Below are 26,198 nucleotides of genomic sequence, written 5' to 3'. Positions count from 1 at the left end.
ATTATAGCTCTTGATACAAACGCGATGGTGTTTTACAATATGTAAATATAATTAGCCGAGCGGAGTTTTCATTCCAGGAATTTCGCCAGCCAACAAAAGAAATAAATACTACGACTGCTACAAAAAAAAAAAACAAATAAAAAAAACACGCCTTGACTTGAGAGCCGGTTTTATAATTACTCCAAGTTTTTCGCCTCCCCTCCCCCTACCAATCTCTCGGCTCTCCCCAGAGAGAATTCCAATACCGATACGATTACAAATCCAATTCGAACTCCGGGTATTGGTATCACAATTCCCCGTTCAAGTGACAATACCAATTTAACTACCATTCATCGCAAAACCGCAAAAACAGTGAGTGAGTGAGTGTGAGTGAGTGGCAGTTGCAGTTGCAAACGCGATTGCCACTGCGACAATGGCAGTGTCCTGCCCCGAAGTTATGTACGGTGCCTACTATCCATATCTGTACGGGCGCGCTGGACCTAGTCGATCGTTCTACCAGTATGAGAGGGTGAGTACCGCAAGGCCATTCCAATCGATTAGTCACCACCCACTGCAAGGGTTTCGGGTGGCTATGGGGGAATTTTAAATTTTTGAAACTGACGAAACGTAAAAAGTTGTGTATTTCCTAGCGCAGGGTATTTAAACTAAAATGTTTACATCTTTCAAGCAGAGAATAACAGTTATTTTATTTTAAACAAGACTTTTATGAATCATGCGCGGTTCCACGGGGGTGATATGGGTGGTATATCACCCCCACTCGTGCGAAAAATGAAATAATTTTTGGTATTCTAAAACTATGCAACAAAAAATTGTTCTAATATCCCACAACAAAATCCTATATCCGCCACTAACTATGATATTCAGATTTTAATGCCTACATTAAAATTAACATGCGGACAAGAAAACGGCCTTATTTTTAGAAATCACAAAGCCGATTTTTCGTTGAGAATGGCACAAATAACGTAAAAGTAATTTCATTATTCCTTAAAAAGTGGAATGGTTAAAATAAGCCTTTGCATATAATCTGATTTCCTAGTTAGAAAACTTTTCTCTATCGTCCTGTATTTGACAAATTCGACAAAAGTTAAACAACATTTTTTTCTAAAATGTTTCTTTAGGATACAGGATGTTAATATGGGGTGATTTCAGAACAAATCTTTAGTTTCCCCTTCATTCGGGGGAGGGGAATTGGGTGGTGGTCTGATTTATCCCCCATATCGCCCCGTGGAGAAGCGCATTGTTTCCTTTTAGAAGTGATCTTTTTTTATACAACATTTTAAAATATCTTATACACTCAAAAAAAAATTTTAGAAAATCGCCTATGGATTTGCTTTACTGGCGATTTTTTTCTATATTTCTGGAATATTTCTTGAATTTAATAAATTTTGATTAATTTGAAGAACATTTTCTTTACCAGTAGAAAATTTTTTTATTTTAAAGAAAAAAATCGCCAGTGAAGCAAATCCATAGGCGATTTTCTAAAATTCAGGGCGATTCATTTTCTGAGTGTAGTGATAAATCTCTGCACTAAAGTTAGAATGCTACTTTCATATATCCATTTTCCTCGCAGTTGCTTTAGCTGAGTAAAGGGTATCTGATAATCGAGGCACTCGACTATAAAGTTGTCTTTTCTTTTTATTGTAGTTTTTTTACTTCTAAACATTTTCCCCTGAGGTTTACAGCCAAGTTTTGAATTTGTTCATTTTGATAAAATTATTTGGCTTTTATATAAAATGTTTGAAAATGTAGAACAAAACTATTTGTTTCTTTATGAGTTGATGGCAATCCCTCATAATTCCATTTGTTTAGACAGAGAGAAAAGTGTAGATGGAAACAGAAAATAATTTAATAATTTTAGTCATAATTTTCTTGTTTAGTATTTTTTATAATTTTTTTATCATTGTTATTTAATCCCTCAGAAAATATTATTGCTTACGAAAAAGTATCACTCAATCCATAATGCATTTATTTGAATCCTCAAAACAAAGTCAGACTTTTGTTTTTTGTTCTACTGATCTTGATTTATTTCGTATTCATTTTTTATCGCCATTTTGAAATGTGCTAGCAGAAAAGTTTTCCCACGCAAGAATTCTGAAAAAAAATTTTAATTTAAAAAAAGCACAAAAAAGTTTTTATCCAAACGAAATTTACATTTTAAGGACCTTTACCTTAAACTATTTTCTTTAAAAAAGATAGATTGTGTAAATTTGTGTATTATGTATGTTTCGTTTATTTGCCCCTCCATTAACAAAATCATAAAAATCGTATTGTGTGGGGATCGAAAGATTAAAAAGAAAGATTAGGTTAATAATTATAATAATTATTTACGGTCTCTATATTTATCAATGTCTTTATATAATTTAATAGGTGAGGATAAGGACAGTGTATAAATATGGGAATAATAAAAATAACAGGCACAGCAATTGTAGAGCAATTTTTGAGCTAAATTCGAATAAAAATGAAAATGATTGCAAAATAAGAAAGGTCAATCGAAACTCATCTGAAGCCGTAAATATATCTTTAGATCTCAACGATACGATCTTCGCAAAACGTTCATATAGAAATAAAAAAACCAGAAACCGAAGGAAAAACAATTTGATGTTAATATTTGTGGTTTGGACATTTTTGGCGAGGATATTGTTGAGCTTTAGGCGAAGCGGTTTTACACTCAGAAAATGAATCGCCCTGAATTTTAGAAAATCGCCTATGGATTTGCTTCACTGGCGATTTTTTTCTTTAAAATAAAAAAATTTTCTACTGGTAAAGAAAATTTTCTTCCAATTAATCAAAATTCATTAAATTCAAGAAATATTCCAGAAATATAGAAAAAAATCGCCAGTAAAGCAAATCCATAGGCGATTTTCTAAAATTTTTTTTTGAGTGTAGTGGCGAATGCACGTAAAAGAGGTGTTAAAAATTTCCCAACTTTGAGTTCTCTATCCATCGATTAATTCCAAATTAGTTTTTTTAAATTTGTGGCACAAGTTTACCGAGTTCCACTGGTTTTTAATTTGTAGAGAGATAAAAGGCACTTAAGTTGCTCCCCATATATTTTAAAATTCGTTATATATTCATTACACAAAACTAATCAGCAAAATTGTTTTTCAATTTTAAGAAGTTAAACGTGTCAAACTTTTGCACTTAATTAGAACGAGCGTTTTAAAGTACTTCCCTTTTTTCTGTAGGTCCACATTATAATTTCAACAAATAAAACTGAAGTCACATTTTTAAACCCGAAATCCCCAAATGTAAAACCAAATTTCTGGTAGCTTTACATAAAATGACTCGCTTTGCATAAACACAGAATGGCCATAAAGGAAAAGCAAGAAAACGTTTTGTAAAGATTCCTGTTTATTTGTTTTCATTTAGCCAAAAAGCGTACTTCTTTAAAACAAGTTTGGGAACACTTGAAAAACGGAGAGCACCGGTGATGAGTCATGCTGGCTTTTTGCTAGGACCCACATCCCTTTTGCTGATTGATGGCTCTCTTCACTTCTTGCCAAGGCCAACAGCCGCAGCTACTGTTGCCTCCATCAATTTGTTTCGACCCGGTCGCGACTGAATAATTAGACGCTTCTAACAAATCATAAGAATTCACGCAGAACGCAAATCGATATGGGAAACCCGAAACAATAAAGAACAAGCGGGCAAAAAAAGTGAAAAAGTTGGCGAAATAAAGGGAAACATTTCAAGGAATTCCGCGAGTCAAATGCTGGCTTTGTTTCGCCTCTCCCGTTTTTTGCTAACATTGATTTCGAAGATTTCGCTGTGATTTCTGTGACAAGTACAGAAAAGTTCTCACGATCGAGAGGGCTTTTCGGACCAGCCGTGTGTCCAGTTCGGTCCAGGCCCCAAAAACTCTGACCGTCGAGAGTCTGGTCGACCATGGCCCAAAAGGCCGAGACTGCTGAGGCTCGGCGGCTAAAATCCATGAGGCAGTTGCCGTTGTCGCTGGGGCACAAAGAAATTCTTGTGTCGCAAGTTCCAATTATACAAGGCCGCGGCACCAAATCGAAATTGGCCTTTTATGTAAGTAACCGATACGACACGATTCTGATTCTATGCTTTTGCATGCCCATAAAGAGGGACCGCGATAAACCCTCCTCAGTATATTGGGCTCCGTATTCCCGGCAGCTCCTCCGCAAAGCCAATCGCAGATTGAGTCAGCAGCTTTAGCTTCAGCTTCAGCTGGATGACCGGTTTATTTCGTTCCAAAAACGCACAATTTTCGTCCGCCCTTTCGACACTTTAGCCAGCAAAAAAAAAAACCGAAGAAAATAAAACAAATAAACAAACAAAAACCTTGGACCGCTCGGTTAATTTATTGTGTGTATCGCCATTAGTTCTTGCCGATCTTGCTCTCTTCGCTTCCAACGCCATAACATAACCATACCGATTCGATCCTTGGGGCCTTTTGTCAACCGATCGCAGATAAACCAGGGAGCTGGAATAAAAAAAGCTCTGGGCTCCGAAATTTTGTCGCTGGTTCGTCTGCCGATCCCCGGTGATTTATGCCGTGTGATCGAAGGTCTGACTGCTCGGCATAACCGACATATCGCCTGCAGCTAATAACACTGCACTCGGTTCGAAAACAAATACACGGTAAAAATGACATCAAACGAAGGTTGATCTGATACTGTACTTTAAATAGACATTATATGAATTAAATAGTCAGTTTTCCTCTGAGACTCCATCCATACAAAACAACAAACAATTCCTCCTCGTTTTTACTTAATTTTTTGGGACTTAATCAAGTTAAATTCTACAAATGATTAACATTAGGCTATAAATAATTAACCTATGTTTAAAAATCTTTAATCTATAGAATCCAGGGTTGCATAAACAGATTGTAAACTACTCTTTATTTTATTCTACACTTTTATTAGGTTTAATTATTTCTCAAAGTGGAAAAGGTCAGTTAATAAATATTACTCAAATATTCCCGTGACACCTAAAAAGACAATGCACAATTAACCACAATATTAATGATCTTCACAAATTGACTCTTTTTATAAACATAATTTTAAGTGTACCGATACAAAGCGGCTGTGCGTTTTGTATCTGTATCTGCGCATTGTTTCTCCTACGCTACTGCACTTGGTATCCGCAGTTTGGGATCCGCGATTGGCGATTCGCGATTCGGGAATGGGGAACCGCCTCCAATTTGGACTGTCGTCGCTGATAGTGTTGGGCGATAAGGCGGAACGCATTGATTATGTGCTTAAGCCAGGTGACAGATGCAGATACATGATCTGGCTGCCGCATATTTGCGGCAAGTGCCTGTGATGCTGCACCTTTCGCCGCAGCTGTATCTCAATCAATTTGTATCTGTATCTATTAGCCAGTTGATTTCTGCTGACTCGGCGCTTTTGTCTAATTAAGTGGCCAGCTAGAAAACAACGGGCAGCTGTTGGATCTGCCAGATACTCAACGCCGCCCGTAAATCAGGGCCGCTGTCAATGGTGCCAAGATGCACTCTTTCAAATAGTTCGTGCCCGGTTAACCCATTATTAACCCTCAGACACGAGATCATAATTGGCATGCGCCTACGAAATGGAGACTGGGGGTTCGGGGTTCGCCTCGCTTGGCTGGAAGTTTATGCTTAAATTTAGAACGATTTTCGGCAGCAAATGTGGCATAGCGGCCAGGGCAGCGATTTCATTTCCAAGGGGTTATCTTCTAGGGAGCCGAGCCACTAATGGGCTCATTATGAGGGGAAATCGAAGGGGGACGGTCGAAGGTGTTGCTCGTAAATCGTCGCCAGCGCCGCATTATGTTTGACACTCCGCTAAGCAGGAGATTGCGGCGTGATTATCGTCTTCTGGACGCTCTCCCATTTCAGTTCGCGTCCTCCAACCCCGAACTCCGATCCCCATCCCATTCCTATACCATCCAACCATTTGGAGCAGTGCAACCTTGGCCCAAGTCCGTGATAATATGCGCCAAACGCTCGTAAATTTAATGGCCTCACTCGCGTTTTCCATCAACATAAATTTTCTTATTGTGTCATTTTCAATTTGCTGCAACGCGTCCCATAACTCATTACTTGCCCGTCAACCTTTTGGGAATCTGCTAGGAATATCCACTTATATTTCCAGAAATATGGTTTCTAAAGGGGAGCATGGTCAGAGCCTATTCCAAGTTTATAATAACTTAAAATTGTAAAAGCATTAACATAAATTTAAATTCTGATAAAATTTGAGAAAATAGTAAAAAGTGTAGCATAACTAAACACAAAATAAAATTTAAGAACCCATCTCTTAAATGCTTAAACTAATTTCGAATCTCAAAACTAAGCTGAAATAAAGTTATAAAAGGAAAAAGCATTATATTTCTTTAAATTCTTTTATTGAATAAGAATATATTTGTATCCATATTACACTTTTTTTTGACAAATGGAAAAAGTTGGTATCTACCATCTCATTATGTCATAAGAAATTAGGCCATAAATATGGGGTATTATTATACCCGTTACTCGTAGAGTAAAAGGGTATATTGTATTCGTGCAAAAGTATGTAACAGCTGGAAGGAAGCTTATCCGACCCCATAAAGTATATATATTCTTGATCAGGGTCACTAGCCGAGTCGATCTAGCCATGTCCGTCTGTCCGTCTGTCTGTCCGTCTGTCTGTCCGTCTGTCTGTCTGTCCGTATGAACGCTAAGATCTCGAAAACTACAAAAGCTAGAAGGTTGAGATTTTCCACACATATTTCTAGGCTTCCTACGCAGCGCAAGTTTATTTCAGCGGAGCGCCACGCCCCCTCTACCGCCCACAATCACCCACTAACGATTTTAAAATGTGTCCTGCGCCCACATCTTTTAAAAATTTCCGAGAAGTATAAATGCAATTTTGTTGTGTATATTTATACCTATCGAAATGTGAAAGACATTTTTTAAATCGGACCATTCATTAAAAAGTTATACGCAATCAAAAAAACGTTATATATCCATCTCCCTCGCACTCCCTTTAGCCGAGTGACGGGTATTAGATAGTCGGGACACCAACCCGACTATAGCGTTCTCTCTTGTTTTTATATTATTTAGGTAAACTTATTGTATTGACTTTTAAACGTACAATTAAAATGGGAACTTTTAAGACTATTAGTAACAACAAATTGATACAAGTTAATTTTAAATAATATTTCAGTTCAACCAGGATCTGTACTCCTCCTCGGGCGTCAACTTGGCCGCCTCATCGAGTGCCTCCGGCAGTTCCCACTCGCCCTGCAGCCCAATTCTACCGCCCTCGGTGAGCGCGAATGCCGCTGCGGCGGTGGCAGCAGCGGCCCACAACAGTGCAGCGGCGGCGGTGGCCGTTGCAGCGAACCAGGCCAGCTCCTCGGGCGGAATAGGAGGCGGTGGGCTGGGCGGATTGGGAGGTCTGGGCGGAGGACCGGCGAGTGGACTGCTCGGCAGCAATGTTGTGCCCGGCAGCAGTAGTGTGGGCAGCGTGGGGCTCGGAATGAGTCCTGTGCTGAGTGGAGCGCCTGGACACTCGCTGCACAGTTCGCACAGGACGCACGCCCACGCCCACTCCCTCGCCCACGCACACACGCACCCGCATTCGCACACACACACGCATACGCACCAAACCAAAGAAGAGGATCTCATCGTGCCGCGCAGCGAAGCTGAAGGTGAGTTTGGAGTCTAAATCAGGGAATTCTATGATACAAGGCACAACTCGTTCAGAAAAAACTTTAACAAAGCGCTGAATATTCTGAAAATTTAGAAGCCAAAGATATGAGTTCCTAAAATTTCCCGACATGAAATCAATCGATTCGTAATAATAATGGCAATTATGTATTCATTTTACTGGCGAAAGTAACGTAAAAGGAAAAATTAAGTAGTCTCAACGTAATCAGAATTAAATTGGTATAATTATTGGTTAAAGTTTACAGATCCCCTAGATGATCTCAAAGTTAATGAGTTACTTAACTTAATTAGTTCATTACTTTTACAAAGGTCGTGTTGAAAGCTAAAGTAGAAAGGACAAAATTAAACTTTAAACTCTCTAGAAATTATTAATAATTCATCAGCTAAACATTCCAATTGTATCTGCTCATTTTAAGGTTTTAAAAGTTTGGATTTTATTGCTTATAATTTGCTTGCTCATAGATATTTTCAATGTCAGTATTTGCATAACACTTTTATTTTTTGGCAGCACAATGAAATTCATCCGAGTGAAATAGCCATAGTGAGGGAGAGACAGATAGTCATCGCACATTCGTAGCTAATTAATTTGAAAATTCTTGAAATTTCTGACGAAGCACTCGCATTCCAAACCAGTTAGCATTCAATAAATTATATCATATTTTCCCCGATGGATACTCTCCGTTATTTCGCGATTATTTAATAGTTTTTCCACTCACCCTCTCACTCTGATTTTCCAGCACGCCTGGTGGGCTCCCAACAACATCAGCATCACAATGAATCATCCTGCTCCTCCGGCCCGGATTCCCCGCGCCACGCCCACTCTCACAGTCATCCGCTCCACGGGGGCGGTGGTTCGACGGGAGGTCCATCTTCGGCGGGCGGAACGGGTTCGGGGGGAGGTGGAGGTGATGGAGGCGGAACGGGGGCAATACCCAAGAATCTGCCAACTCTGGAGGCGCCGATGGGCAGTGGAGGGGGAGGAGGTGGAGGAAGCGGAGGGCAGGGCAGCAGTGGCCAAGGACAAGCTCAGTATCTTTCCGCCTCCTGCGTGGTGTTCACCAACTATTCGGGCGACACGGCCAGCCAGGTGGACGAACACTTTTCCCGCGCCCTCAACTACAACAATAAGGATGCTAAAGGTAGGTGCCTAGATCAAAAATTAGAATAAGAGCAACGGTACCTCAAAAGAAAAGGAAATAGAGCAAACCGTCCAATGAGTCCCTATTCGGGCGCCATGTAAAAATTATTTTGTTAATCAGGGATTGCAAATAGGAGATAACCTCTTCAACAAAATGCACAAATAAAACAGATAACACTAACGTTTCCCTTTGGATCAAACAAATCCGAAAAAAGAGTTAATTTTTATCTATTTGTTGTTTTTCTTCAACAAAAATACCTGCTCGGGCGCCATGTAAAAATAAGTGTCAGTTGACCAAATGAAAGTAGATGAAAACAATTTCCTAAAACTTATAATACTAGCATTTTTCATGCTTTCTACTAGGTTTGTTCTATGTTTCCTTTTTGTGGAATTATGATAATCTGCAGGGCTATAAGTATTTGTTTCTTCTATGTATTAAAACATCTTTCTGTTTGTGTTAGTGTAGGAGGATAATCAGCTTGTTTTCCAGGCTCCCTCCCCCCTTTTTTCGACTCATTTGTGGCTCCGGCGAGTTGTGATCAAAGAACCGCTCATGTCATGTACTTGTCCCGCCTGTCAGTTTGCGTGTTTGCCTCGATTTGCGACGCTGCCTCACTTGTCCCCCAAAATGGGGGCATAATTAGGTGAAAATACGCCAGCAGTTCCAGCAAAGTTATTAAAATGTTCTCGGGAAATTTACAACAGGCAAATTATGCCCTTCGGAATGTGTTAGTGTGTGGGAAAGAACGAAATGGCTGGTTCAAATTCAAAAACTGAAGAATTTCCAGTGTGTTAAGTGGTTTGATGTCTGAACAACTTTTTGTACTGCACATAACTTGATTGATGACCTTGTATCGATAGAGGAGATGTCGGTTAATGTGTATAAACTTTGAGAGTGCTAGAAATATGGTTACGAAAATATTCAGCTTACCACCAAAGGATGGAAAAGTTTGTAGCACGAATCGATACATAAATGGGTTTAGCCTTCTTAAAGTAATAGAAATAAAATATGAAACAAGTTGAATTGTGTGATTTTTTGAACTCTTCAAAACATTTAAACAACATTTTAAATTGAATAATATGTTTTGTTTTTACAAATAATTTTTATAGTATCATTTAAATATTTTGCAATTTAAAATCGAATAAAAATGTGGCGTAAATTATTCTCATTAAAAGGCAGCATTTTAATCCATATTTTCTTGCGAAAACTATTCGAAATATTTAAATTTTGGTTTCACTCATTGCCAGCCATTCGATTGCAGTATAGAATCACTTTAAGATGCCACTTTATTTTGTCCCCTCCACGAGTTTGTGAAATGTCTGTGAATGCGAACACTCACAAGCACAGACCAAAAACGGGCGCACAATAAAACAAATAAATCAAGTTGCCACTTGCCACTCGCTTGTTCTTTCGATTTCAAAATTAATTACCTCCTTTAATGAAGATAAACGTTTCGTTTGTTCATGCCTGTCTGTTTTGCCTGTCCGTCTATCTGCTGCATACTATATAAGCGTATGTACATGGGATATATAAAAATACCCGAACATGTGTGTGTTTTTTGCATGATTTTTGTTTTCTCTTGATTTTTGTTTTTAATTTTAATTGCCCTGTTGCAGTTTTGCTCGGGCATAACGAATTTAGCCTTGTCACAAGTGAGGATTTTCATTATGATCATCTTGTCTCCCTTGTTAATTTGAGCCCATTGCTCAATCAATCAATTATCCTCGCATTTGAATGCTGAGCAGGTGTCGGCAGTCGTAGCCCCCGTAATGCTAATGTTTCGTACGTGTTCCGCCCACTGGGCAATTTCCGCCCCCTCGAACGGAGCACTTTGTGGTGTATTCCTTTGCCACACCGCCAATTGCAGTTAAACCTGGGATTTTATTGAGTTTCTGTGGCTGCCATTTCCTCGATTTTCCCCCCGCCCGATTTCCTCGATTCCCTCTTTGCTTTGAGGAAATGCCACCACTTTGATTGTGCGAAAATTCAGTTTCCATTCAATTCCCCTCATTCGTTATGCGATAATTGGAAATTTTCCGCAGGCTGCTTAACTACGAATTTACGGTGATTGGTTTGCCGAAATTTAAATCAAAATCAGTTTCCTGGAGGAAATTAATTGACCAACAAATAAGCAAACTCAAATTAGTACTAGAAAATAGCTTGGCAATAACACGGCAATATTGGATTATTTACCAAATTATGCTGATGTAATTCCAAAATATTTCAAATATATTTCATTTATTTACGAGTAAAATAATTTATCATGTATAATTATTATAAAATCCATTAAATTCGGAGCTTTAACTCTAAACTGAAAATATTTGCGTTGTCACCGAATACAGCAGGGTGATCCGACTTAACGAATTCTCTTTTTAATAGGGTGCTTGTGGCATTTTTGCCAACTGCTGGCACACATTGCCCATTATAGAACTGTCCCTTAAAATACAATTTGAGCAAAAAGTAAACATCGAAATGGTTTTGTTTAAATTTGTTTACTTTTTCGCCTCTTGTTTTCCCCCTTCTCGACGTCTGCTTAATGGTATTTAAAGTTCATTTTGGTCATTTGTCTATTTGAGAGCAGCTCGCACACAGTTAAACATTTAAACATTTGTGTGCTTAAAACTATTCAGCATTTATATAGATTTTTTTCGTAATGCAATGTGCCGCATCTATATATGCTATATGTGCACAGATATACATATATGCATCTATATATATATTGCTAGTTGGAATGTGCTATGAAATGTCGCCGGAATGCGATGCGGTCGATGGTGATGTTGTTGCTTTGGTAGCCAGTTGTTGCTGTTGTTGTCGGACGGTGGCAATGCCGAATGCCGCATAGATTCCTCATTACGATTTTAAAATGCATTTCAATTAACTGCTCCGCACAGCAACAAAACAGAAAAAAAATAAATACAAAAAACAAAACGAACCGAAAGAGGCCATCGCAGAAGATGATGAGATACCAACGGCACGCTTGCACTTTTCTCTGTTTTTCCCCGATCCGTTTCGTTACGTTTCTCGATCAAAAAAATACCCGATTCATCAGGCAGCCTTTCCTTTTCATTCCCTTCCTTTTCGCTGCGAGGAGCATTTAATTAGATGCCCAAAGAATTCGATTTAAAATTCCTTGGCACCCGCTGCAGGCAGGAGAACAGTCGCTCCGAAACTCAAACAGAAACAGAAACCGAAACAGATAGAGATGCAGATACAATTTGAGATACCTTAGCAGATATCGATAGAAGTGCAGGCACACACAGAAAAATAGTATCTTTTATATTTCACAAATTTGTAGACAAAACTTGAATTTTTTTATGAGTTTATTTTGGTTCCTTGAACTTTCATTTTTACTGTTTTTGAAAGTTATTCAAATTGTGAAACACTACCAACTGATATTAAAAGAGACGAAACGTTGAATATGGGGATCGACTAGGTATTAAATAATAGTTGTCTAATGCATAGATGTCGTTTTGCGTATCTTATGAGTATTGTGATCAAAATTAAATATGTTTTTTAAGATCAGATTGATTTTATAAAAACTAATTTATAGGTATTAAAGTTTAATTAAGTTCTTTGAGCCCAAAAACACTTTACACCCAAACTTTTTTTAGAATTATTAACATTTACTAAATTGAAAAATATCAATTCAATGTAACAATAACCCTTAGAAAATGGGTTATTGAAAAGTTTCAGCCAATCCCAAGATTTTTTGTATTTAATTTAAGGAAACATTTTAATATTCGTGTCGATTTTTTGGTACAGAGTATTCTAGATAGCTTCTTCTTCTAGGGCCAAGATAATTGTCTGTGTGTAGAAAGACACTATGTGTCAACGTTGGCGATCGAACCTTATCGAGTCATAAATCGCCACGCTCTCTTCATTAGGCCAAAAGGTGAAAGGTGAGACAGGTACTGCGGCTTTCGCTTTTGAAGCCCCTCGCCGAAAGTGAAATGCTAACTGAAGGAGCTGGAGTTGAAATATCTTTGGCAGTCTGCTTGTTTGCACATTAATGGGAATTCCACGGCCTCAGCTGAGCGAGTGAGTGAATGGCAATGGGATGATGACGACTTCAGGCTGTTGGCTGTTGGCTGCTGGCTGCTGGGACGAAAAAAAGGCACGCGGCATGGCATCCAGTATCGAGTATTCGGTATCCCAGCCGCATCATCATCATCATCCCCATCGCCATCAGCATGCATGGCACACTCGCCAACGTGCCGGCCAAAGTTGTCGAATCGCAACGGCAGCCAGGCACAAACATTACACATCCCCACCAGCACATCCTCCAGCCACGTCCACATCCTCATCCTCATCCTCGGAACTCCAGTCCTCCAGTTGTTGTATATTTTTCTCTCGAATCGAGTTTGGAATGTTGTCAACGCAAATGCAAGCCTATGCAAGTTTTTGGTATCTCCCGCCGCTCAATTGCAGTTGCTATTTTTGGGCCCCGCGGTCTCCTGAGGGAGCTCCATTACACATAATGGAGATGTCTTTCTTGCTCCTTCCGCTGGCTGGTTGTTTGCTTGGTTGCTTGGTTGGCGGCGTCGCGCGATTTCATAAACGCGTAGATTTACAACCATTTAATACAAGTGATGATCCTGAACAACAGCGCGACAACGAGCACGAACGACAACCGAAAACATTCCGCTCAGTTATTTGCAACAGGCCATGGCGCCGCCACCGAGGCGGAGATGCAGATGGAGCTTCAGACTGGGGACTCCAAGGAGAGTCGGAGTCCCTAACCAATCCCGAAACCGAGCCCCAGAATCCCCCCAAGACTCGTATGCCGGTTTGCCAGTTAATCATTGCCGCAAGTGAATGGGAATTGCCCCTAGAGGCAATGGCATAACACCTCCTTCAGACCATTGCTTCTTGGGAAAATATTAATGGGGGATATTCGCGAATGTTTATTGTAAAAATATCCATTGACTAGATGTCTTAACATATGAGTTTAAGTTTTCAATAAGATAGGATATACAGTCTTAAACAATATAATTTGTTCAAGATTAAATAATAGAAGCACCAGTATTAAAGTTAGTTAGATTCCAAATGATATGTTAGATGATATAGATATGTTATAATTCCAATATTATTTTAGTGTAGACTAATATTTCTCATAGTTTCTAAGATCCTTTCCCAAAATATTTAGGATAAATAGATTTTTCTGTTTTTTAACTCAATGTGTTTAATAAAAGCCTCTCGAATTCCACCACTTTTGTTCCCTGGATTGTCTCGGTAAATTTAGCACTATTAAACAATAATTCGTGAACCATTATCATTTTGTGTATACATACAATACATGTAGCCTTCAACGATTCCCCCATTTTGTGCTTGCAGAGAGCAGCAGCCCGATGTCGAATCGCAATTTCCCACCGTCGTTCTGGAACAGCAATTACGTGCACCCCATACCCGCGCCCACACATCACCAGGTAAGCCCAGTCCCATAACCCATAACAATAACAATGCCAGTGGTCAGAAGGCAGAAGCCAGAGACCCAGAGACCAGAAGCCGATTACCGGCAATACGTGAGGCAATTACGACTTCAAGGAGCCTCCGATCCTCCATGGTAAATAAGTTGTAATCCAATCGGATTTCTATCTGCAGGTTAGCGACTTGTATGGCACGGCGACGGACACCGGCTACGCCACCGATCCGTGGGTCCCTCATGCGGCCCACTATGGTTCCTATGCCCATGCAGCCCACGCCCATGCCGCCCACGCCCACGCCTACCACCACAACATGGCCCAGTACGGCAGTCTTCTGAGGTTGCCCCAGCAGTACGCGAGCCACGGTTCCAGGTGAGTCGGTCAGCCACTCGAGAGGGTATGCTCTATAGAACGGATTCTGACCCCTTGGGGGTTTCTCTTTCTTGTGCCTTGCAGGCTGCACCACGACCAGCAGACGGCCCACGCCCTGGAGTACTCCAGCTATCCCACAATGGCAGGTGAGTTAATCAGCAGGGTTACATTGTATTATTTTCTAAATAATTATCGTAACAACTATTCCATGAAAAAGTTTTATATCCATACTTTTAATCCCTCATGGAGGTTTCAAATTAGAAGTTCAGCCATTAATTAACCTGTTTTTAACCTAAATGTTTTGACATAAATTAAAGAATTTAAAGTAAAGACTTTACCACCGAAGATAGAAGCCCAGAAAAAAAGACAGCCGATGTGGTAAATTAAAATAATTGAGGACTGTGCCTTAATTTGGTTTGTTTTTTTAATAAGTGCTTATGAAAAGTATTGACATACAAAAAAACCACAAGGCACAGATGTAAAGAAGTTGGACTTGAAGTGTTTTTCAATCATTCGTTTCGTTTTTTTATTAGGATACACAAAAATATGTTTGTAATATCTAACAAAAAATAAATAAATAAATTGAAACTGAACTTGGACTAATATGATGGATAAAAAATGGAACCATGCAAGATTTAGATAATTTCACAAATGTTCTGCCAATTTTAAGTCAAATTTTCATAATTCCAAAATTTTCTAACAAATCTTTTTGTATTTGTCAGGTCTGGAAGCGCAGGTGGCGCAAGTACAGGAATCGTCGAAGGACCTTTACTGGTTCTAAACGACACAACATGGCGATGGAGGACCAAGAGAACCTTCAGCAAGTGTATAAACTTTGTCCTGGAAGATCTAAGGAAATCCGTGATCGATTCTCTCGGCAGCCTCGTATACAATGCTTGACTTTCGGTCGGGTTTTTTGAAACCGCTTCTTAAGCAAAACTGCAGTCTGTGTTTCTGTGTGAGCAAAACAATAACAAACGCAAAGGATTTTGAAATATAATTTAATTTTACCATAATGTTTAACGTTTAAATATAATTGATAAGCTTAAAACACCTTGTAAACAAAAACAAAATATTATCGCGCATTCGAGACCATTTTTTTCAGCGTAATTTGATTTTGTAAGTTTAGCATCCCATATCAGCAATTTAGACACATACAATAATGAATATATACACTATATATATAAATATACACTTAATTATATATTGGTATTCGTAATCAGCGTTGGTAACGTTTAATAATCGACATTTCTTGTATAGTTAACGCAAACTTTGACATACACTTAAAGCAACAACAAAGTTAGAATTTATTTTGTTTAAACTTCGATTTTTGCAAATTTCAACAAACTAGGATAACGAAAATCAAATTGAAAAAAAGGCAAAGCAGAAAATCCAACAAAAAAAGATAAATAAAATAAAAGAAACAAAAAATTTGAATACAATCAACAAATGGAGTGTGTGTATTTCTAAGGTTTGGTTTGTTGATAAAGGTAAGATGATGATAATTCATGTATTTGAGTTGAAATCAATTTTTAATTAGTTTATATTCCCTTTGGCTAATGATTTCATCCCGATTAACCCCAGAAATGAAATCAGATAAGAGGCCAAATTTCATAATCGTCGACTTTGAATGCTTTCCACGCCATTTAGCCAGGCGCCTTATTAATCTCGGGCTATTTATCATTCCGAAAAAAGGCAATCCCGAATCCGACCCAAGCCGACCCGAATCAAAACAAAAACGAAACGAAACGGAACGAAATGAAATGATATTGTATGAAAGCCCCTCAGGAATCTTGCATAATTAATGAAAACACAAATCTCAGATAGTAGCCAAGTGGTGGCACAAGTCATAAATAATATGGCAAGAGCTCCTGTGACTTCTGCGATTGCAACTGCAGCCGTGACTTTGGCCGGGAACGCTGACTTCGCTATTTGGTAACCGGATGAACGGGATTGGGGGTCCGGTATTCTTTGTTGTCTTTTTTTCCGCTACTATTCAATGAAAGTAGGAAGAGTGTGGGGAGCACATATTATTGACTTTCAATGACTTAACGCACAGTTGGCCAACGCACCTCGCCTTCGCTCGGCGGACCATGAACAGTTGGTCCAAAAGCGATCCTGCTCATGAATTAAAGAAATAAAACAAACGCGCGACATGCTCCCGCTCCATATTCTTTTTTTTTTTACTTTTTCTGGTCTGTACCCTCGGTGTACGCAACAAATTTATTACTGATCGATGAACCACTAACTTGGTGGCTCGGGACTCGAGCTTCTCCAGCCGGTTGTGGGTCCATTATTTTAGCATAAGAATTCCATAATTCCCGGGAACGGGGGGCAGAGAACCTCTCCACAAGGTGTTCAACAATTCGCCAAATGCGTTTTGCTCTGGGTTTATCGCTTTTTAATAACTTCCCTCCGCAGCTCTTTCAATTCACCTTTTTTTTTGCTGGCCCCTTTCCTCTGTTTAGTTTTTTGTGGACATTGTTTCTGCCGTCCTGCAGTTGTCACTCAAGTTTCGCAATCGGGACAGATGGTTCCGCTTTTGGCGGCTCTACTTCCTTCCTTTCTTAACTTTCGACATTGGTCCGGTGGAGCGGTAGCATTTGTTGTTGTTTATGACGGCATTGTGTGTTAATGAGTTCGGTTTGGTGGTTCATGATCCAAGGGATAAGTTACTTGATAGCCGTATATCTAGTAGATTGTAGATTGCAGATTGCACAAAGAGAACTTTAACCTGAAACTAAGTACTTAACCCTGTACTTATTTGAAAAATCTAACAAATAATGAATTTGATCACAAATGAATTTGTTTTCTATACTGATTATAATGATACAAATTACTGTTTTCTCATTTAAATAATCTATACAATTAATAATTTCATCGGAAATAAAATACAAGCAATGTAATAAACTTGATTATATATTTAACAGGCATTACCATGAGTGTCGAATTGTTCGAAATCATTTTATGTTCTTCAAGTAAATTTTTGGAGATCTTACATTTAGGAATATTTCGGTCGTTATAGCGGGGTCTTATAAAGATAGTTCCATTAATATTGTGAGCCTTAGTCAGACAACTTCGTCATATTATTTCAGTCTGGCCTCAAAAGTTGCGTCTCCAATAAACGAATATCCGAATCTCCCCATAGGATATTGGACCAAGTGTCAACAAGATCGTTTGCCACATTAAATGGAAATTAATTTTACCCCAGATAAACAAGAATCGGAGACCAACAAATTTTCCAAATTGGTATTCGGTTAAGTTATGTTAACAAAAGGCGCGGAACCAAAGTTGGATAATAAATAAGATGGGAAAACAATAATAAAAGCAGAAGTGTGGCACGTGGATATTTTTGGAGGCCCCATTTGAAGGAGGAACCGAGCGATAGGGGAACTTTGGCCTGACTCGGCGACACTTTATGGCCAGCGAATGTGCGTGACTGGCCGCAAAATATAAATAAATATATTTTCCCAGCGTCTTTGGGGAGCAGATATCTGCCACCTCCGCTGGAGAAATGGATGGTTGAGTCGATGGATGGATATGGATGGAAGAGCCCTTGCGGCACGTACGCCGGCACCCCGAGTGCAGCTCGTAAATTTGGTCAAACGGTATTGGCTGCTAATTGCTGCATGGAGTGGGGGTTACGAGAAACCAAGAACTAAGGAGCTAAAGAAATAATATGGAATATGATCTTAAAAAGAAATAGGTTGTTTGTTTCTTGAGGCTATTTCAATGGTAATAGTTACAAACTAAGGAAATATATTTGAAAAACAAATATTTTTTAAAGACCAAAATATGGTCTTAAGTAAACGAAAGCAGCATACCTTTCGGGAGTTTCTAACATAATTATATTACTACAATATTTATTATCGAAATAAATAATTTTCCCAACTAAACAATGGCTGTTACCATCGGTTATAAAACAGTGAGATATATTTTAGAAACAAGAAAGTAAGCTACCTTCGGCCAGCCGAAGCTTATATACCCTTGTAGATAAAAGAATACTCACTCGGTGCAGTTCCAGGGATTCCAGATTCAGCGTTTCGATTTATTTCAATTTTGTTTTTAAGTAGTCAAGAATCAAAACGCCTACTTCCTACAAAGTTACAATGAATTTTCTTATATTTGTTTGGGAGCCTTAAGATATAGTGGTCCGATCCGGCTGGCTCCGACATATGTACTACCTGCAATAGAAAGAAGACCTTCGGGAAAGTTTCATCGCGATAGCTTTAAAACTGAGAGACTAGTTCGCATAGAAACGGACAGACGGACAGACGGACAGACGGACATGGCTAGATAGACTCGGCTATTGGTGCTGATCAAGAATATATATACTTTATGTGGTCGGAAACGTCTCCTTCACTGCGTTGCAAACATCTGACTGAAATTATAATACCCTCTACAAGGGTATAAAAATATTTGATTAATACTAAAACAGGGTTTTTTTATTTAGACTTTTTTTCATCAGCCTTTAATATATCGTAATTCCGAACGCAGTACTATTACATTTCCTATCAGGAGTTACAAAAATATTTCAATTAGCCCAACTTATATGATCGAAATGTGTCTTTTTCCCAAGCAAATAAACCAAATGGTATCATTTTGATGCAGTGCAGATATTGGTTGGCTTGCATGAGAGCAGAAATCAATTTATAATTAACGTAGAGCGAACACATTTCGAGCACATGTTGGGTCCTCTGGGTTCGTCCAATGCTCCCCACATGCGGCGCTGATTACGGCGCTGGAAGCCAGGCATTGGGTTTGAAATCGGTATCCTCCTCTCGAAAACTGAAAACTGAAATCCGAAAGCCGAAAACCGGGGCTACTGTTCAATGCGATGCGATTGTAGCTCCATGTGGCTCCGGCGATTGCGCAGACAATCAGCGGCGTTAAAAAATCCATACATCATTTTCCTGCCCGCAATCCGGATTCCCCGGTCCCGATTCCACCAATTCCACCGACTTCCCCGATTTCCCTCCGGTTTGTTGGGTTCATTTTGGGCTGCCTGCGGTTGCATGTGCATCTGGTTGGTTTCCTTTCAATTTTCCTCCTTTCCGTTTGACTGGCTGGTAGGTTGGTCCGGTCATGTCAGTTTGTGTGGCGTTTGCTCTGTGATTTATTTGTCTGTGCCCGAGTTCGAGTCCTTGTGCTCCGAGGACCGGGATCCCGAGACAAGGTGACATTTCCTGTATATCGGAGACAAAGACAAGAGCAAATGCTCCATTGATATTCTAATTAATGTGTGTAAAATATCTTGTTGCTCTCCCCCTCCACCACTCGACTCCCTTTTTCTGAGGTATTTTCTAATTTACACGTTTAAGAAAACAGAATGAAAATTATGAAACAACATTTTGCATACAAACGAAATGCTTCAAAGGGAATCGTTGGGAATTTCAAGTGATGCCCCAACTCCATTGTTGCCTGAAGCGGTTCTACCTTGGCAAACTTTTGAAATTCAGACCGCGTTAAAATACTTTTCCTCCGTTTACCGACCGTTCCACCATCTCCCCCATTTTGTCCTTTTCAATTTAGATCCGGCTCCCAAGGACCTCGAAACAAAGCTCTTGGTGGGTGTGTGTGTTTGTGTGTTCAAGTGAATTTTCCCGAGCTCCTGCCAAGATGTCGGGTTGATTTTGCTCGCCCCCCACTCACAGTAGATGGAAAACGGAAAATCCCCCGCGTTGCCAAGACCCTTTGCTCTCTGCCAATGGCCGCACAATAAACTTAATCTGCTCATAATGGGAAAATAATTCACAAAAATGCTCGACTTGAAGTTGGTAGCTGCATTTGCACTTGCTCAGTTCACTCCACAGGACCTTTAAGCAGCAATTATATCTAAGGCGGGGAAACCGGAGTCCCAAGACAAAGGACCCCAGACGAGATGAGGTTTCTGCGGGCCCAGGGAAAACCAAGAAAAAAGCAAGGAAAGTTTATTAGTTTGACCTGGCAAAGGATGCTCCGGTTCTGAATCCGGGTTAGGCCTCCTCCTGTCTACGGGAAATTAAAATGGGGGAGGCAGCCGGTGGATGAACCAACTGTATTAGGAATATTCCGCGCAATCAAATTTAATTTGCCTGGAGAAAGTCCTGTTAGTTAAGTGTGGTGGAGGCTTACTTATACACCAACTTAGTGCGACATCCTTGAAGTTTTATTTAATACCTAATTGAGCTTATAGTTAAGTTGAATTTTCTGAGTGATATTAAAAATTTTAAATTGAAATAGTAACGTGATTTAATTTGGTTTAGCAGCTCCCACCGCGCCTGTTAGGAAGTGTTATTGATTGATAATTTATCCATGTCGATGTTGTCGCCCAGTTTTCGCACAAAAATTTATTTAAGAAATTATAGTAGTTTTGACTCGTATCGCTTAGTTTTGAAATATTCACAGATTTTACTGATTGATATCTTTTCTTTATTATTCAATGGTAAAAATTATTCGTGCTAACTTACCGTGAGTATCAGTTGATTCTGAAACGTTTGGTTTCTGTGTAGATTGACTCGGCTGTTGATACTGACCAAGAAAATATTTATTTGCTACTTAGCAAATTTAAAATAATTTACAAAAACAACTGGTTTGATATTCAACTGACCAGTAACTTTGTAGATTTCATACATTTTGAATATCCAGTTTCCTTTCATTTGTCATCAAAGGGAGAGATTTATTCCCCTGAATCCGCGCAAGCACCTGGCATACTTGTCGTATGAGTAATTTTACAAAGTATTTTTTACTGACGTTTGTACATTGTGTTATGCATTCTGGAAAATGCACTTGGTAGTTAATATCGGTAAATTTCTGCGAATATTTAATTATACTTAACCAAAAAATGCGCCCCAACAGTCAATTGTTAAAGTCTCTAAGGGGGGTTAATTTTTATTGACAAAGAGTTGTTTTATTTACATTTGCCGGGCAATTATTGCAAATACACAAAAAGAATGCAACTTATTACCACATCACGTCACATCGTCGGAAAGGATATGAAATATGTGGAGAAAAAAAGAAGTGTAGAGGAGAAAATGCCATGAAATTGAGTTAATTAAAAGGGAATCCACTGTGCACCGCCCACACATATTCTCACAGCCACGCACACAGGCACACATAGACAGGCAAACGGCATGAAAATGCGGTAAAAAAGCAAGAAGCAGAGTGCACAGCAGAGAGATGAATATAAAATATTTGGTTAATAATGCACACACAGAGGCATGTCGTTGCAATTCGCTCAAAAGTGTGTGTGTGCATATGTACATAGGTATGTTTGGCCATATGTGTGCAGTTCATAACGGCAAATGGACGGGGCATTGTTGAAATTGTTGAAATTTGGTGGAAAAATATGCTATGCTCTCTGCTACGGGCGCTTTAAAATGCATTCAAGTGCAAGTGCCGCAAATGCAGTTCACTTCGCTGAATCGATAGAGAGCGAGGTGGGTGGTGTAGATCGACCCCCCCCACGCCCACACCTTACCTAGATGGCCACCTACCTAACTACTGCCATGAACAATTGCAACATTTTGGCAAAAGTCGAAGGAAGAAGCAGCCGAAGAAGACGTCCACCCTCCCGCTCGCACCTTCGCCCAAACCCTCACTCCTCCGCCTGCGTCGGAGCGAGACAACTGTAGTGTACTTCAGACCTGGCGTGATGTATAATTCGCACAAGGCGCAAACAATTCATTTCGGGCGAGAGAGAGAGCGAAAGAGTGGCGGCGAGCAGAGAGATAAGAGCAGGAGCAAGCTCAAGTCTCCGCCCCAAAGAGGTTGAACCCCTTGCTCTCAGGAAACCGGTTTATTTCCAGAGTGTGTGCGTGTGTGTGAGAGTGAGCAACACAGTGGCTGCGGCAGACATCTTTTGCCAAGGGTTGGACTTTTGCCGCAGGACTCGCAGCTGACCTTAAGCTTTACCCCCTTTACCTTCCCCGCACCCCTGCCAAAAACTATGTGCGTGTACCGCCGTAAAGAGGCGTAATTAAAACCTAAGTGGGTGGGGGAGGGGGACGCAAGATGGGGTGTAATGTCGGTGGGGCATGCAACCGCCAGGTCGCTCCTAAATACTTTCACCAACTATGCCATGTTGTCATAATTCTTCATCCACCTATAAAGCACACACCCGAAAAACCACACATAGGCAAGAATAAAAAAAAAGGGGGAAGAATAACGAAAAGTGCATGAAATATGCGCCCTGTTATTGCTAATACGCATTCCAGTTGCAGTTTTCGGCTTAAACCCAGCGAAACTCACAATGGAGTGGAATGCCACTGTCGTTGCTGCCGGCATGTCAAAGTGAATAACTCAATAGCCATATTGGGTGTCCACCTGTGCGAGAGAGAGAGAGGGAGAGAGAGACAGAGGGAGAGCGGAAGAGCGGGTGAGTGGCAGGTCCATCCATCAGAAAGGGGGGTTGGGGATCGAAAGAGCGGGGAGCACTTGCAATTCCACGTAAATCCACTCGATGAGAGCACTTACATGAGCTTGCGTTTGTCACACACTCAAACTCTCACACACACAGTAGCACACTCGTACCAATGGCCGTTAAAATTCTTGACAACCCGATATGGTAATGATAATTTCGCACATTGAGCCGCAATTTACACTTCTGCGGAATAAAACAAAAGCAAAGTCCGAGGCAATCGCCAATCCACAGCCATTTACAGAGCACTCGATAAATACGGGTATCCAGTGTCCAAGTATCCAATAGTCAGTACGGCTGCATTACAGTATTGCCACCCAACTGGTAAGCCATCAGCCATCCGGGGAATCCCATTTGATCCCGGGAATGCATCGGGGACACGCGCAGCGCATAATCTTTAATTAGCAATGACCACAAACGCCCAGCTGAGCAATGCGAAAATGCCAACTGAATAGAAAAGAAAGAGAAAAGAAAAACCAGCAGCGGCGGTAGCTAGCAAACAAATATGCAAAATATTATGACACACACGGAAAGATGCACGGAAAACAACAATGTACCTAAAAGGTTGATAGCCGCAATATCCCTACAATGCTTATAAAGTTTAAAAAACGGGAACATTTTTGGTGAATCCGATTTCTATTAGTCAAGTTATGATTTATAAAAAGGTGACCCCGATCTATGCATCTGCCCTTATATTTCGGGTCTTAAAGTGCGATATCTTAAAAAGTTTACGTTTTTTTTGGATTTCTGATTTTGTGTCGAGCTTGAAGAAATTTATTAATCAACCTTTTTTCTAATCTATATTTTACAGCTCAAATGATATTATGATATCGGAAGATAGGCAAATTATGATGTACAAAAAAGTGTTTGAACGTATCGTGGATGTAATGGCAATCAAAATCCTTATCTATCACTTACCAGTTTTTCCTGCAAAAGATAAGGTACAATCTAGATTAAACTGATGAAAGATCATATCCATATCAAGTCTTGAAACTCTTAAAGCAATTTATTATTAGCAATACCCCTAATTAAAGAGAGCTTAATTTTTTTAGTTAAACATAAATCACTATGGACGGCAGTCCATGTAGTGACGAAGCGCACCAGGAGAGTGTGCGAAGGCGACTACTATATATACACGAAGAAATGAAAATCTACTGTGATGGTCCGATCATAATGAATGATACACCTATCGAAAGGTATTGCAAAAACTTAAAGGATTGCATACCAAGACTTTAGGAAAATCAATTGGCTTGGGAGAGAGAGCGGGGAAAGTGAAAAAGTTAAAATTTCGAAATTTGGAGCTGTTGGGGCCGGTGGGGATAAATGCCCCCTCGCAATGTTTTAGTTGTATTCCTTTTGAAAATACCCGTCGAATGAGGGGTCATTTGTCAAAATCCGACGCTCCGTTCAAAAGTTATAGCCAAAATAAGATTTTCTTCTTCTTCCCAAAATGAAAATTTAATTCTGTTTGTCCACTTGTCCACTTGTCCACTTGTCCACTTGTCCAAAATATGTTTTTTAAGTTCTGAAAATTTGATATGACGTTCATCACATCGATATAAAAAACTTTTGGTCTACCACTTTTGGAAAAACTAGCTAGTTTAGCGGGAAAACAGCTATAAATAGCTAAAATTCGGAAAGCCGTAACTTCTATACTACTAAAGCTACAGACTTGTGCTGCATCTCGTTTGAAAGGTATTTTTAAATGCTATAAACGCCTTCTATATGCAATTTGAGTAAATGTAATAGTTAAAAAGATATGAACAAAATAAAATTTGTTTAAACTTTTTTTTTAGCTTTTTTTTAATTTTCTCAAAAACGGCTCTAACGATTTTCGTTACAACTTTAAACTGTATAGCCCTTGAGATTCCTTAAATTTTGGTATATAACACATTACTGTAAAAAGTCACGTTTAAAAGTTATTTTTATACGAAAATAGCCACTTTTGCCAGCTCGAACAATTAACGCTCCCTGAGTATTGAATTTTGTGGGAGGGTATCCGAACTGTATTTTAGGGTCATGGAATCAGTAAATTTGCACTTAAGAGTTCCATATAGGAATCTTTTGTTCTACGACTTTTGGAAAAAGCCGCTACTTTAGCGGGAAAAAGCTAAAAATAGCTAAATTTCTTTAGTTTGTAAGTTCTACACTACTAAAGGTACAGACATGTGCTATACCTCGTTTAAAAGGTATTTTAAAATACTTCAACGCCTTTTTAACTTAATTTGTTAAAATACAATAGTTTAAAAATTATGATTGACCAATTTAAATTTAAATGTATATATTAGCTCCTATGAGAGCAAATGTAAACAAACAAAAACTTCTGATATCAAATAAAAACACCTCTTAACGAGGTAAAAAACTAGTGACGACCGCACCTTCAACATACAAAAGTTCTGATATCAACATTTGTGACGAAAAATTATTACACTCGTCATTAAATAGACTTTCTAATATTTTCTCATTCGGCACGCTGCAATAGAAAATGCCTGTGAAGGGAAAAATGCTGGAATAGTTTGCTAGGAGCTCCCTGGGAGCTGGCGACTGGGAACTGGGAACGGGGAACTCGAAACGTTGCGCAGGTCAGTAGCAATTAAGATAAGCCGCTACAAGTGTGCCGATTATGTCCTGTCAATGTGTCGTCGATAACTCCGGCCGGCGCCCCCGGTGGCCAGGTAAATCAGGTAAGCCAGCGGCACCTGGGGATTCCGTTTCGGAGTCGAGCAGAAACTAAAACTGAAACCTGGATTCGAAAGGTGCAGCTCGCCTCATGGATGCACAGGCACTCAAGCGACGGACAGCGGTAGCCGTTTCGGTTGCGATAAGCTGTCCAAATGGAGGGACATCCTGCTCATTCCATATGCATAATGCATTCATTTGACAGCTCCAAACGCGAGGACCACCGATCGGCGGATCAGCATCTGGTTTATATAGACCACCGCTTCTAATGCCGCCTTTTTGGTGTGCCGCTCGCTTCCTTTTTTGAGCATTTAGCCCCGCCGCTATTAATTAGAATGTATATGGGCTCGAGTTCCCGCTCCCGTTCCCGTTCCATTCCCTTAATTTTTGGCATTTCAAAAGTTAACAGCACGCGACATTTTAAATATGTATGATGCCCGATGCCCTCGCCCCTGTCCTCTTCCTCCCTCGGACTGTGTGAGTAATTTGGGTGGCATTCCACAAATATTATTGTTCAAATATTTGAAACTTGA

At 39.7% G+C, this 26,198-nt stretch overlaps 1 protein-coding gene across 1 annotated transcript; it reads left to right on the top strand.

The window, feature by feature from the left end:
• The first annotated feature begins 212 nt into the window (after window positions 1-212).
• vg (transcription factor vestigial) lies at window positions 213-15,807 on the top strand. The gene is made up of 7 exons (XM_070213052.1): window positions 213-508; window positions 7,149-7,635; window positions 8,392-8,793; window positions 14,128-14,219; window positions 14,395-14,588; window positions 14,673-14,734; window positions 15,311-15,807. The coding sequence occupies exons 1-7, from the start codon at window positions 413-415 to the stop codon at window positions 15,367-15,369; spliced, it is 1,392 nt and encodes a 463-aa protein (XP_070069153.1). The 5' UTR covers window positions 213-412; the 3' UTR covers window positions 15,370-15,807.
• The last annotated feature ends 10,391 nt before the right edge of the window (window positions 15,808-26,198 follow it).

The sequence above is a fragment of the Drosophila takahashii genome, chromosome 2R (assembly GCF_030179915.1).
Source record: "Drosophila takahashii strain IR98-3 E-12201 chromosome 2R, DtakHiC1v2, whole genome shotgun sequence".
In the NCBI taxonomy this organism is placed as follows: Eukaryota; Metazoa; Arthropoda; class Insecta; order Diptera; family Drosophilidae; genus Drosophila; species Drosophila takahashii.
This window is presented reverse-complemented; position numbering and strand designations above follow the sequence as displayed.

What these genes read in the sequence shown, in the direction of transcription:
- vg (XM_070213052.1), top strand. Translation starts at nt 413, where the DNA reads ATGGCAGTGTCCTGCCCCGAAGTTATGTACGGTGCCTACTATCCATAT. An exon ending in CGTTCTACCAGTATGAGAGG is followed by an intron (nt 509 to 7,148) that starts GTGAGTACCGCA and finishes ATAATATTTCAG; the next exon opens with TTCAACCAGGATCTGTACTC. An exon ending in GCCGCGCAGCGAAGCTGAAG is followed by an intron (nt 7,636 to 8,391) that starts GTGAGTTTGGAG and finishes CTGATTTTCCAG; the next exon opens with CACGCCTGGTGGGCTCCCAA.